At 61.2% G+C, this 13,338-nt stretch overlaps 1 protein-coding gene across 1 annotated transcript in view; it reads right to left on the reverse strand.

The window, feature by feature from the left end:
- Positions 1–11,249, reverse strand: part of CIC (capicua transcriptional repressor) — an 18,297-nt gene extending 7,048 nt beyond the window's left edge. Inside the window, exon 1 of the mRNA XM_034639008.1 lies at positions 8,363–11,249. Within this exon, the coding sequence (XP_034494899.1) occupies positions 8,363–11,238 (2,876 nt within the window). The 5' untranslated portion in view covers positions 11,239–11,249. The remainder of the gene's footprint in view (positions 1–8,362) is intronic.
- Between the last annotated feature and the right edge of the window lie 2,089 nt (positions 11,250–13,338).

Consider the following 13,338-nt stretch of genomic DNA (forward strand, 5'->3'; position numbering starts at 1 on the left):
ACCTCCCCCCGCCCCTTCCCCGCTTCCCCCGCGGCCTTCCGCGCAAGCCCGGCCCCCCGCGCGTGAGCCCATTGGCTGCCGCCGCCGCGCGCGGGTCAGGCCCCGCCGCGCCCGCCCCCATTGGCCGCCCCGGGGGAACGTCAGTCATATGCAAATAAGGGAAGGGCGGGGCGGGCTCCGGTTGGCCCCAAGCCGGCCTGGGGCGGGACCGCGGGAGGAGGGTGGCAGGGAGGGCGCACTGCAGTAAAGGCAGCGAGCCAGGGGGGCGGTTCGCGGCACCGCGCTGCGGAGGCCCCGGGGTTGTGTGTGGTGCTACGTGTGTCCAGTCCACGCGAGGAACACGCTCACGCGCGGCTTGCCCCGCCTCCCTCACGCCCGCCTGATCGCGCATGGCTCCGCAGGGCAGAGGAACTGCGCGGTAGGGCTACGCGAGCCACCCCGAGCCCTCACCAACTCTCACACCAGCAGACTCTTCCCCCCACCACACACACACACACACACACACACACACACACACCCCTCCCATAGACAGACTTTTCCTGCCACACCCATTATCTCATACACACCCCACGGTCACATGTACCCTTTGCCTTACACTCACACTGTCACACACGAAGTCACACACCTTGAACACCTGCTCACATGCATGTACTACCTCCCACACTCCTGGTCCATCACTCCCCACCCATCATAATACACACACTCGTTCTCACCCATCCTCCACATCACCCATTTCATACACGCCTTGTCATACGTGCTTCACCAACGCATATTCTCATTGCCAGCCCACATGAATCATCATACAAACAACATATCAAACAGGCAACATTATCTCACACATCTCATCACCACTGCTTGTCCATCACACACACACACACACCCCACGTCCCTCCCACACAACCACACACACTCTTCCATCTTCACACACTCTCATGTGGCCTCCCTGGCACCTCCCATCCCCGACACAAGCTAACTCCACAGACGCCATCGTACTGACCCCCACACACTATATAAACTTACCCCAGTGAGCACTACTTCAGTACCCTGGACCCCCAGGAATACAGAGCGCCATGGCCATTCACTGGCCTGACACTTAGCAGCCACCTGGGACCCTCTATCTCACAGTGTAAGGCGGGGGGGAGGGGGGCACAGAGCACCACTGTGGGCTGGCCCTACCACTCTAGGCTGGGAGCCACCCCTTCCAGAAAGGGGCCAGGAGGAAGAAAGGAAATGAACACTGGGGCTTCAGTGTGCTGGGAGCTTGATATGTATTATACTCCTCACTGAATCCTCACAGCCACTAGGGAGGTACACTTTATTACGCCCATTGTTCAGATGAGAAAATGAGGCTCAGAGAAACAATAAATTGTGCAAGATCATGCCTCCAGAACCTAACAGCCCAGCGCTCCAACTCAGTTGTTCTTTCCACCACCGAAAATTTAACCTTCGGGGTGGCCCTGGGCAGACACTCCCAGACATTTGGGAATATGGTCAGACAGTGATAAAGAGAGAACTACAGAAAGGCCAGAGAGCACACACAGAGACACATGCAAGGGTCTGGGGCCCACCAGGGAGGCAGAGGCTCTGGATTACCCAGGATGGGCCCTGGGGTCACATCCAGTAGAGGCAGAGGCCTGGGGTCACACTCAGGCAGGTTTTAAAGGTTGCACAAGCTCAGATGGACAAAGAGTGGGCTCCTACACAGGTGGAGTCAGCGACAAGCACAAACAAATCCCTTTCCAGCCTATTCCGTCCACTGACAGAGCCGAAGGCATGGAAAGGGGGCAGAAACCGGTAATCTGGGCCCAGAGGGGAAGGGAAGGTCCATAGCCCTCTGACCTCCAGAGACTGCAGGGCCAGACACTTGGCTGTGAGCCTGGAGGGGGCCACTGGAGGGACTATTAGGTGACTGCCCCCTCCTCCCTGTGCAGCCCCAGACTCAGACCCTCCATTACCTCACTGCCCCAGGGACTGCAATGTGAGGCTGAAATCAAGGCTGAAATCAATGTGGCCCGCTATCTCCCCACCGCTGCCCCCTCCTCTCCCCACCGGTGAGTCACCTATTGGCAAGTTAACCCCTTCCCTACTGCAACACAGCCCAGGACAGAGCTTGGAGAAACACTGCCCCCAGCTCCCCCACTTCTGTAGGGTAAGAAAAAGAGCTAGGCCTGGCACAGCAGGGAAAGAGGGCCCCACACATCTGGGAGGGTTGCACATCTGGTAGAAGACACAGTGCCCACATAGGAGGGATGGGAAGAGGCCCCTTACAGGGTAGGGTACAGCCAAGTGGGGACCCAGCCTGGCAGGGAGGGGCCGGAATCCAGGCGGGAAGGGCCCCCCTGCCCTGGGCACTGGGCCAGCCCTATACTTAGCTTCTATTGTTCAGAGTGGAGGAACCCTGGGTGGGGGTGATTAGAAGTGGAGAAGAGGGAGCAGGTCCTAACCCCAGACAGCTCCATCTCTCCAGCCATCCTCAACCCTAACTGGGGCCTCCCTAATTGGAAAAGGCTGAGGAGGTTTCCCAAACCAGGGCCCCAGCCCCATCTGAGAGGGGGTGCAACACCACCCTTCACTCAAGGCAGGTACCGGACAGAACTATATGGTGCAGCCACCCCCTGCACCACCCCATCACCAATTCCACAAAAGGTTTGGCGCCAAACATCCCCCACAGCACTACCCCACCCGCAGCCCGGGGACAGGGAGCCCAGACAGAGACACCAACTGCCACCCAGGCCGGTACAGGCTGAGGCCTGCCCAGAGGCCTGGGGCGTACAGCCAGGGATGCTGACAGTCTGAGGGACAGGCAGACACACTCTGAACTCACGGGCCCGTTTATTGCGCCCAAGAGGCACCGCGCCCCTGTCGCCCGCGGCTCCCCACCCTGCTCTACAGGCCAGGTCCCCGCCTTGGCTTACCCCCGGTGTCCCCAGCTCCCCTCACCCGCTCTCCACATACACACCCACCCACCCACCCACCCCGGGCGGCGTCGGCGACGGCCAGGGTTGCCTGGGGAACGAGCCCAGAATTGGGCTGGCGCGGCTCGGGAGGGATGGGGGCCTAAAAATAGCGCCGGGGTGAGTCAGTGTGAGTGGGGCTGGGGTAGGCAGAGGGACTAGGAGGGAAAGAGGCAGGCGAGAGGCGTGGGGGAGGGTCCCCAGGGATTGGGAGACGGACGGGATAGGACGGAAGGGGGCATGTAGGTTTGGGGGTAGAAAGGGGCGGNTTTTTTTTTTTTTTTTTTTTTTTTTTTTTTTTTTTTTTTTTTTTTTTTTTTTTTTTTTTTTTTTTGCCAGCTGGCACCCGCGCTGTCTGCGGGGGGGCCCCCCACCCAGCCGGAGGGCGCGGCCGCTTAAGGGTTAATGGCGCTGCGGCGTGGGGGGGGGGTGGTCACGGCCAATCAGCGTCGGCAGGAGCGTAGGCGGCCAATGGGAAAGACGGAGGCCCGACGCCCGGGGCCTACCCCTGGGGCGCGGGAATCCGCGCCCCTCGGTACGGACGGGGGCTGGGCGCGGCCTTCAAGGTACCGGCCGGATCTGCAAAGCCCCGGGTGCACCCCGTTTCCCCGGCTGCTTCGCAAGAAAAAGGTTCAGAGGGGGATAGGATCTTGCAGTCAGGAGGTGGCACGGTCGGGATTTGAACCCAGGTCTGCCTGGCCTCCCAATCAGCTTTTCTGCGGAAACAGGGAGACGGGGGTTCCCTGGCCCCCGTGGGGAGCGGGAACAGGGGACGGGGTGCGGGCGGAGGAGGCGGCGCGGCCGGCTAGGGTCCAGCCGCCTGCGGTGCAGCCGCTGCCGCCGGTGGTAATGGGAGCCAGACGCGTCGCCGCCGCTAATGCGCCTCTCCCCACCCCCGGCCACTAATGGAGCCATTANTGCCGCCCGCCCGCCGCCGCCGCCGCCGCCAGGAGGCAGCCTGACCCCTCGCAGCTCCTTGTGCTGGGGTCTCTTCCGCGAAGTCTCTTAAGATAGACTCCAGCTACCTCAAAAAGGCCCCTCTCTTCTCTTCCTGGGCAGATCATCCTCTTCTTCCCAGCCTAGGCCTCCTTCCTCTCCAGGGCAGTCTCCAGGGATCTCTGACATCCAAATCTAACCTTTTCCCTCTCCTGCTCTAAACTTTTGCCTCTTCACTGACCAGCATTCAAGCTGGCTTGGCTAGACCTGTGCTCCTTGGCACACTTCTGCCAATCCTGGGCTCTAGTGTCAGCTCCAGCTTCCACTAGCCACTGCGAGGTCATGCACTTTCACCCCTCCTGGCCTTTGTTCCTATTGCGTTGGCCAGGAACACCCCTTTCTTTGACTCTTGAAATTCACTCATTCCTCAGCTCAAACGACACTTCCACTGAGAAGCGTACCTGTACCTCCCTCATCACTCTGCAATGAGCCACAGAGTTTTGTCTGTCCTCTGTCTTCCCCAGACTCTACCTCCCTCTGCTCGTCCTTGCCTGTGCCTGCTTCCATGTCTGCCTTCCCCACCCACTTGGCCCAAGGCTGCTCAGCCTGGGCCTGGGAGAGACGAGGAGGGACTTCTGGTGGGAGAGAAGGGGTTCACTATTTGAGACAAAACAGAAACGCTGGTTGGCAGAATCTGGATTTGGGGAGTCAGGAGAACCTAGGCCCCTCTTTGGGCCTTATTTTCCCCACCTGGCCAAGCATAGTGTCTGAAGTCCTACTACATGTGGGACTCCATTAAATGGAGCTGCTACCAATTGTGTCTCCTGCAAGGCATTGAGGGGGTGGTAGGGGTGATCTGGGTCATGCCCTCTAGCAGGTGGGTGGGCACAGGAGCTGCTTTCCTGTTGTTCCCCTACAACCGGATCTCCTAGCTTGGCCCATGCAGCCCCCGCCTTCCTGCCTGACTTGGGAACAGGTGCCTGGATGTAGATGGCTCCTGACACCTCTCAGCACGTTTCAGGGACAGTGGTGGGCAGTTAATTTGTCAAGGAACAGGAAGGGGCTCCCAGGCCTGTACAACCTCCCACCACTCTCTAGTACTTAGCAACTGTCCACTGACTCAAAGGGATGGAGCACCTGATGTGCACAGGGTGGAGGGGAGGGGCTAGGAGAGGAGTAGCAAGTCTGTCTGAGGAGGGGGAGGAAGGCCAGGGGAGGGCCAGCGGAGGGCCAGAGACACAGAATCCCAAGATAGGGGGCCAAAACAGAAGAAAGGTGGGATGAAAGCTCAGACAAGGACTGATGTCTAGGGAGGGACAAACCAAGAAAGATATAGAGAGGCAGACAGAGAGAGAAAGAGACAGAAGTCCAGAGAGAGAGACTCAGGCCCAGAAATAGAGACCTAGACAGACAGATGTAGGGACCCAAGGGAGAAACAGAGAGACACATGGTGGCTCAAAGGCAGGCAGACAGAGGCCCAGGAGAGGGGGCACTGCCTGTCAGTACGGGGAAGCCAGGCGGAAGCTGGGAGCTGGAAAGGAGGCCGTGCCAGGAATGGGGCTGAGACATCTGGCCTCCTGGGCTGGGGCTGCAGGCCCTGGGGCGGCTTCCTCTCCCGGGGAGCAGGCGGGAAGAGTCAGAGGGAGGTGGCAATGGCAGCTGGCTGGCCCGGCCATGCACAGAATGTGGAGAATGCTGGGCCGCCTGCCCCGGCACGTCCCCCAGCGGAAGCAAATGCCTGGCAGGGGGCAGGAGCAGGCAAGCTGTCCCAGGCCGCCCCCTCACACCTGCTGCCCTGAGTGAGGGTCAGGCCTTGGCATGAGCTGGCAGAAAGGGACAGGACCATGGCCTCACTATGCCACTGGGCATGGTCTGCCCTACCTGGGCCTCAGAGGCAGAAGGCCCCAAGGTGCCTGCCTCCCAAGGGCTTGGGGAGGCCTCTGGGAGAAGAACAAAAGGACCTGCTGGCTGGGAACCTGAGGGCAGCCTGGATACCTCAGCATGGGTGTTGTTAGGGAGGCGCTGCTCAGAACCGCCAGGACAGGCACTGGACAAGTTCTGACGACCAGACAGCCTGCAGCCTCCCTTCCCTGAACCTCAGTCCCCACCCCACCCCCACCTCCACCCCCCAAACTGGGCTGGTAATCCCTACTGCATAGCATCAGGTGGATTCGATGAGATGACCCCACACCTGGGGCTGGGCATGTGGTAAATGCTTAATAAAAGACTTGTTACTATTATTGTTATTGTCATCAAGAGTACTTAAGAGGCTGGACTCTGGAGCTAGACAGCCTGGGTTCAAATCCTGGCTCTCCGTCTTCCTAGCTGAGTGACTTTGGGCAAGTCACTTAACCTCTTGGGGCGCGGTTTCCTCCTCTCAACACTGGAAATACTAATGGTGCTGGCCCCCTGGAGTGTCGTGAGGATTCAGCGAGTAAATGCTCAGGCGGCACTTACAGACCCGTGTACCACGCGCATGCATGGGTGGTGCTCAAAAAATTATGACAGCTGTAGCTCCTGGCGGTGAGAGCCCATGATCTGGAGATTGGGAGACCTGGTTCAAGGCCCAGTCCTGACCCTCCCTGGCTGAGTGACCTCAATCAGGACTCTTTTCTGTCGCTTTTCCTCATCTGGAAAATGGTGGCAGGTACCCCTCTTGGGTCTGCCTTGGTAGGCCTTGGGTCACCTGCCTCAGTGCCATCCCCCTCCAGGCGCCAGCAGTGCGGGTCATGTGACACAATGCTATGAATGTCGGGGGCTGTAGGCATGTGGGGTGGGGGAGAGGAGGATAGTTCTAGGTGGAGTCCTTCTGCTTCACTTTCTTCATCTGGCTAAGAACAGAAATCCCTGCTGTGCCCATTTCTACGGAATTTTGCTCCTATCAACTACACTAACAACCATAAAAAATGCTGGGGGCAGGGCAAAACACAAAACTCCCAACCTCAGTATATGAGTTGAGGGGCAAGCACAGCCCGTGTCCCTGTGCCCTGGGTCTGGGCTGGAGCTCCGGGAGGTCAGGGCCCGGGCTCCCTCCTGCATCAGCCTCTGCCATAGTCCCAGCTCCCACCCAGATCCCCACTGCAGCCTCCTTCCTCCTTGGTCTCCCTGTCTCTGGTCTCAGGCACTGGAATGCACCCTCCTCGGTACAGGTGTGGTTAGATCAGCCCAAAGCCTATCACGGCTCCTTAATGCCCTCAAGATAAAGTTCCCAAGTCTCTCCTGAGGGCCCTCGGGGATCTGACCCTTGCTCATCAAGAGAGCCGTGCATTCCCACCATCGCCTAGAGCCCTTGATTTTGCAGATTCCACTTCCTTCAAATACTTACTTTGGCCTCCAGGCCTTTGCCCAAACTCTTCCCTCTGCTTCCCCCATTCCAGCTTTGCCCACTCCAGATGCTCACTGTCTGGGGACAGATCTGTCTGTTCCAGGACTGTGAGCCGTGAGGGCAGACCTGTGTCCTCAGCACCAACTAGCACAGGGCCAGGGCACTCAGACAACAGTGGATTAATAAATCGATAAGGAGAAGATGCTAGGGAAGGGGCTGGTGACTGGTCACCCTCTCTGACAGTTGCTCTAACAAGGCCCAACCTGGCCTGGCCTCTGGCTCTCCCCACCTTTGGCCTCAGCCCTCTGGCCATAATGGCTTTCCTCAGCTGTGCTCCTTCTGGCCTCCTAGGAGGCTCTTCCAGCCCCACGTTTGCTGGTTCCAACTCATCCTTCAACTCTTGGCTTACACGCCCTTTCCTGAGGGCAGCCAGACTGGATTTCACACCTGGAGGCCTGCCCAGCACACCCCCAGCTCCCCTCCACGGCACTGACTGCACCTGTGATATTTACTGAGCACAGGCATGAGGTGAGCACTCCAGTCCGGATCCTGCCACCCCGAGGCAGAAGGCGCCGTTGGAGCCTCCATCTTCCCATCTATAACCCGGCACTGGGGCCCAGCAGGGACGAGCCAGTCGGCCTGGCTTTGCAGGCTGGCTCCAGGATTTACTAGCTGTGGGATCCAGGGCAAGTCACTAACCTGACCTCAGTTGCCCCTAAATGAGCATAATCCTAGCCCCTGCCTGTTAGGTCTGTGAAGGCAAAAGGAGTGAATATTTCCAAAGGGCTGAGAACAGACCACGGTACAGTACAGGGTGTGATGAGGGTTCGGGGAGATAACTCACACTCAATGCTTATTATCATGGTGATGCCCCCACCAGTCCTCCAGACATGGCAGCTGTCATCACGATTATTGACTCTGTTCCTCTGTTACCCCATCAGGATTGTGGGGGCCCAGCTCCCAAAGCTCAGAAAGGTTTGCTCACTAACAGAGTCCTTAGAGTGCATTCCCAACAGAAGGCCTCTGGAAACACTGCACTGAGCCTTCCAAGTCCAGTCCCTTGCCTGGCGTGTGAATTTCCGCTGAAACATCTATGCAGACAGGAGGCTAATCTCCCCTTGAGACCCTCCTAAGGTGGGGAGCTCACCTCTCTGGAGAGCCAGTTTGCCAGTGGCCCCGTCCCAAATGAGCCTTCACCCAGCCATTCCACCCGCATCTCTTACCTGTCCCAGGTCGGCCCATGATGACTTCCTTTTTGGGGGCAGGATGGCTGGTGTAGCTGCTGGGCACCAGGACGGGCAATAGGGCAGCAGGTGAGGGGTGGAACGCCACCGGCTGGAAGGGTGAAGAAGCCAGGCCAAAGGTGGGCATCGGCTGGGCCACGGCAGTCGGCGCAGCTGGAGGCACGGTGATGGGCACGGGGGCTGGCAGAGGTGGGGGCAGGCCAGGCTTCCCACTGGCCACCCCAGGGGGCACCGGGGTCTCTCGGCAGCCCCGCCCAGGTCCCGCTGCCCGCGCCTCGCCAGCAGTGCTCACCTCCCCAGGGAATTTGGAGGGCAGCGGCACGTCGGGGTTGCGAACAATGACAGGTGAGTCCCGCTGCACAGCAGGAACCCTGCGCACAGAAGGCCCAGGATCCGAGGTCAGGCCAGCAGGCGGGGGCAACAACAGCAATGGCGAGGGCTGGCGGGAGCGGGAGAAGGGCACGGCAGGTGACACAGCCCGGAAGCCAGCCGGTGTGGAGGGTGTAGGTGTGTGGGACACGGAGTCCACACCAGAGTCTAGGCTGTCGCTCTTGGGGAAGTCCTGGGTGGCTCCTCCGCCCCCTGCGCCAGGGGCCCCCAAGGCCCCTGGGTGGGGCAGCAGCTCGGTCTTTCTCCGCCCGGGGCTGATGGGCACGGTGAAGGTCAGGTTGGTCTGGAAGGTGGGTAGGATGCCAGAAGAATGGCGCTCTCTGGGGGCAGGCGGCGGTGGGTGGGGGCCCAGGTCTGGTGGTGTCAGCACGCCTCCCTTTGGGGTGCTGGCGCTCAGATGGCGGCTGCGGACAGCAGTGCGTTGGATGACTGGTGAGGCATTGATGGGGCTGAAGTTGGCGGGGCGGAAGCCAAAGAGTGGCGACGGGGAGGGCGATGGGGCAGGTGAGAAGGGCGACTGCGTAGACACGGGAGAGAAGGAGGGTGTGCCAGAGCGAGAGCTGCCCAACGACACCAGCATCACGGCCGCCTCACACTCATCAAACTCAAAGCGGGACAGGTCAGCAGGAGCCACCAGGCGTGGGCGCGAGTCCCCGCGGGCCGCCACGCTGCTGGCCTCACTGTCCCTCGATGTTTCGTCACCCCAGTCAAATTCGGTGCTGCCCTCACGCGCCGCCACGCCTGCTGGCCGTCCGGTCCCACCAGGGCCACTGTCCGCCAGGCCCTCCATCTCCTTGGTTCGCATGGACAGGTGGCGCGAGCAGTAGCCCCGCCGCTGAGACTCCTTCATGCAGCCATCTCGGGAGCACAGCCGGCGCCACTGCTTGCCATTGAATTTCTTGCGGATTCCGTTGGGCGTGCAGACCACGTCACCCTTCTTATACTTCTGCTGGGCGGCGGTCAGCGGTGTGCGGGCCCGGGCGGCTGGCGCAGCCCCCTTCTCCAAAGAGGCCACGCTGCTGCTCCGGCTGCCACCCTGGCTCCCCTCCTGGCAGGGTGAGGGCTGCTCCCCAGGGTGGCCCGGGCCCGCGAAAGCTGGGGACTTGGGTGGCGGCGACAGGAGCTGGGGCGGGGGCAGCGGGAGCAGGGCCGGTGTGCCCAGGGCCGGCGGGTGCTTCTCCTCGCCCTCCTCGCAAGTCCCCAGGTTGCCACCAAAGCTGATCTTCGACACCTCAGCATCCTCAGGCTGCTTGGGGTCCAGGGCAGCAGGGCAGGGGGGCAGGGCGCCCCCTGGCTCAGCCTGCTCCTCCTCGGGGCCCGCAGGGGGCTTCCTCGGCAGGGCCTCAGGTTCCCAGGGGGGCCGCAGCAGGCGCAAGCTGGAGCGTGCCACCCACACAGCCTCCTCAGGCTCCCGGTGTGGCAGCTGCGGGGGCTGCGGCAGGGCAGCCGGCGGCCCCGGCTGGGCGTTGGGGCCGGGGCTGAGGCGGACCTTGTAGGCAGCTGGCTTGGTGGCCACTTCCACCACCACACCCTCACGGTAGGCAGCCACCCCGGGCTCCACACAGGTACAGACAGCTGTGCCCACCACCACGGCACCCGGCGGCGGCGTGGCATCCAAAACCACATCTACACCGCCGCCGGGTACCCCCTCGTAGAACGTCAGGGCCCGGTCCCCAGGGAACTGTACCCCCAGGTCCTGGCTTCGGCGCACCTGGCGCACCACGGCCGGCAGGAAGAGGCCGTCACCACGCCGGGCCAGCACCCGCTGGGACCTCAGCTGCCGCAGATCATAGCCACCACTGGTGCCACTTGGGGGCCAGGGGCCTGGCCCACAAGCTTCGGCTGGCTCATCCTCCAGGTCGGCTGAGTGCTCGCTGGCTGTGTCGGTGGAAGAGGAACGGGTAGAGGTGGGTGGCCGTGGAGGGACCCCCAGGGTGCCGGCCTCCTCGGGGGTCCGTGCCCGCTCTTCAGGGGCCCCGGCCGCCCCACTGCTACCGCTGCCGGCTCCATGCTCCTCCACATACTTCTTCTTGGGCGCTCGAGACTTGAACGTGGCCGTCTTCCGGCTGAGAGAGGGCTCCCAGCGGCTCGCCTCCCCCTCTACCTTGGGGTCCTCAGCAGGGCCTGGGGCTGCCGGGTCGTCAGAGGGCAGCTCCGGGGGCAGCCCCTCAGCCGCAGGGCCCCGCTCGGACTCCTCCTCCTCACCCTCCTCAGCCTCTTCTGGCCCCGGATGCTGCTGCTGCGGCTGCGTCTCTTCGTCTTCCTCCTCTGGCTTGTCTCCCTCCCCAGCCCCTCGCCGTCGCAGGGCCTTGGCCCGGGTGGCTAGTGGGGACTTGCCGCCACTGCCAGAACCCGGGAGGCCGACACATGCCTTCTTCATTGGCTTCATCTTTTGTCCGCCTGCAGGTGGGAGGGCAGACAGGGATCACCGAGAGCAACTCAGGAACCCCCCAAAGCCAGTGTCCCCCAAGGCTTCCCACTTGCTGAGGCCACCGCCTCAGCTCCATGATACCTGAAGTCTCCTTCCTGGCTGTCCTCAACTCATGGGGGCCCCTGACTGGCACCCAGACACGGACTGGCACCCATGTCCCCTGAGTTATATACTCTGGCTCCTTGGGGACACTGACATTTATCTGTTCCCTCTACACAGGCCACAGCAGGTGTGTGCAACTGCCCGAGGGGACACAAAAAAGCAGTAAGAGTTCACGCCTGTGGACCACTCTCTTCGTGCCAAGCCGTGGGCCCAATTTGATGTTGTTAACCCACTTCATCCTGAAGACAGCCCTAGGAGGCAGGTGGGATCAACAGCCCTACCTGAGGAAACTGAGGCACAGGGAGCTCAAGCAACTTGTTCAAATTCATCCAGCTAGGAAAGGCAGAGCCAGGGTCTGAACCCAGGCAATCCAGCTGCTCCAGAGTCTGTGCTCCTAACCATTTCAGTGTGCCGCCTGTCACATGATCCAGAGGGCACGCTTCCTTGCACTGTCACTGTCCAGAGAGCACACACACTCATACACACACATGCACCGGGCACACAGTCACAGAAAAGGAGGTGACTGGGCTGTGATGTGAGCCTCTCTCCACCCCCACCCCCACCCCTCTGGGCTGCCTGGCATGGCCAGACATTGTGGGAAGGAGTGGGCAGCTGGAAGTCCTGAGGGATGGCTGCCCACTCTTCTCTGCACCCAAGGCCTGCCAGGTATAGCCATCTCCCCAGATCCTGGCAGGGAGCAGGCAGGGGCACGTCTGGGGCAAGAGCTTATACCCAGTGCTGCCACAGGGCCGTGCATGAGCACACGCACGCGCACAGAAACACACACAGAGGCACACACACGTCATCACACAGTGGGACACAGAGCTACACCCCAGGGTTTCGCTGTCCCACTGGATGGGAGCCTGCCCCTCCCCCACAGCACCCAGCGTGATACCAGCAAGCCCAGCCCCCCTTCTGGCCTGCACGCATCCCCCACCCCGACTGGGCTGCCTCTGGCAGGGTGGCTGAGCTGGTTGGGCCCCTGGGGCCCCCAAATATGCCCTCCGACTCCAGGTGGGGGTAAGTGGGAGAAGGTCAAAGAAAGCAGGGCAAACCCAGCAGGCCAACCTCACCCACTTCCTGAACAGTCATTACTGCCCGCCCCCTTTCAAGCTGCCCTGAGAAAAGAAAAGGGAAAAAACTTTACTCTGAAGTGACTAAGAGAACCTAAGAGGCCAAAAGGGGGCCTCTGGGAGGGTGGGGGTGCCCAGGACCATAATCCAAACGCAATCAGAGACACCCCTGACTCAGTTTGCAAGCTCCCCCAGGACCCCTGGTCTTGTGTTCTCCTACTTGGGGCCTGCTTCTCCTGTGGACCCTACAATCCCAGACTGCTCCTTCTCTGGGCCAGTCCTCGGGTCCTCACGGGCAGAGCCTGTAGGGCCCGGGTCTTCGCACACTGGGGCAGGCATCCAAGTGACCAGGAGTTGGGCAGCTGCCACCACCTTCTCCCCACTGACCCGCTGGGCCACTCTCCTGGGGACTGAGATCCGGCCCCAGTCCTGCCCAAATACAAACCTTTGCATACCCCACCCAGGGCCTACAACCATACCGCCTGGCACCCCTGAACCCTGCCGCCTGGTCCTGCCTCTTCACCCTGCAAGCCAAGCCTTTTTCTTTCCCCTGGGGCCTACTCTCTTCCTGTCCACCCCACTTTGGATAACTCCCACCCAAGGCCCTGTGGGCCCTCACCTCCTTCAGAACCTGAGCAGTAACTCCTGAAGCCCAGGCCGGCCCAGGCCCTGGTCCTTCGGGGTCTCATGCCCTCTGCTCCCATCAGCCTTCCTGGCACCAGCTTCTCTGCCACTCTCTCTCCCGTCCTGTCACCACCTCTACCTCTGCCCCTCTCCTCACAGGCCCTAGGCCCCCTCCTCAGCCACCCCATCCTAGTCACCCTCATTTATTTCTGTCACCCCTTCCTCCTAGTCACTCTCCTGTCAGCCATCTCTGTACCTG

This window comes from Ailuropoda melanoleuca, chromosome 12 (genome assembly GCF_002007445.2).
Source record: "Ailuropoda melanoleuca isolate Jingjing chromosome 12, ASM200744v2, whole genome shotgun sequence".
Classification (NCBI taxonomy): Eukaryota; Metazoa; Chordata; class Mammalia; order Carnivora; family Ursidae; genus Ailuropoda; species Ailuropoda melanoleuca.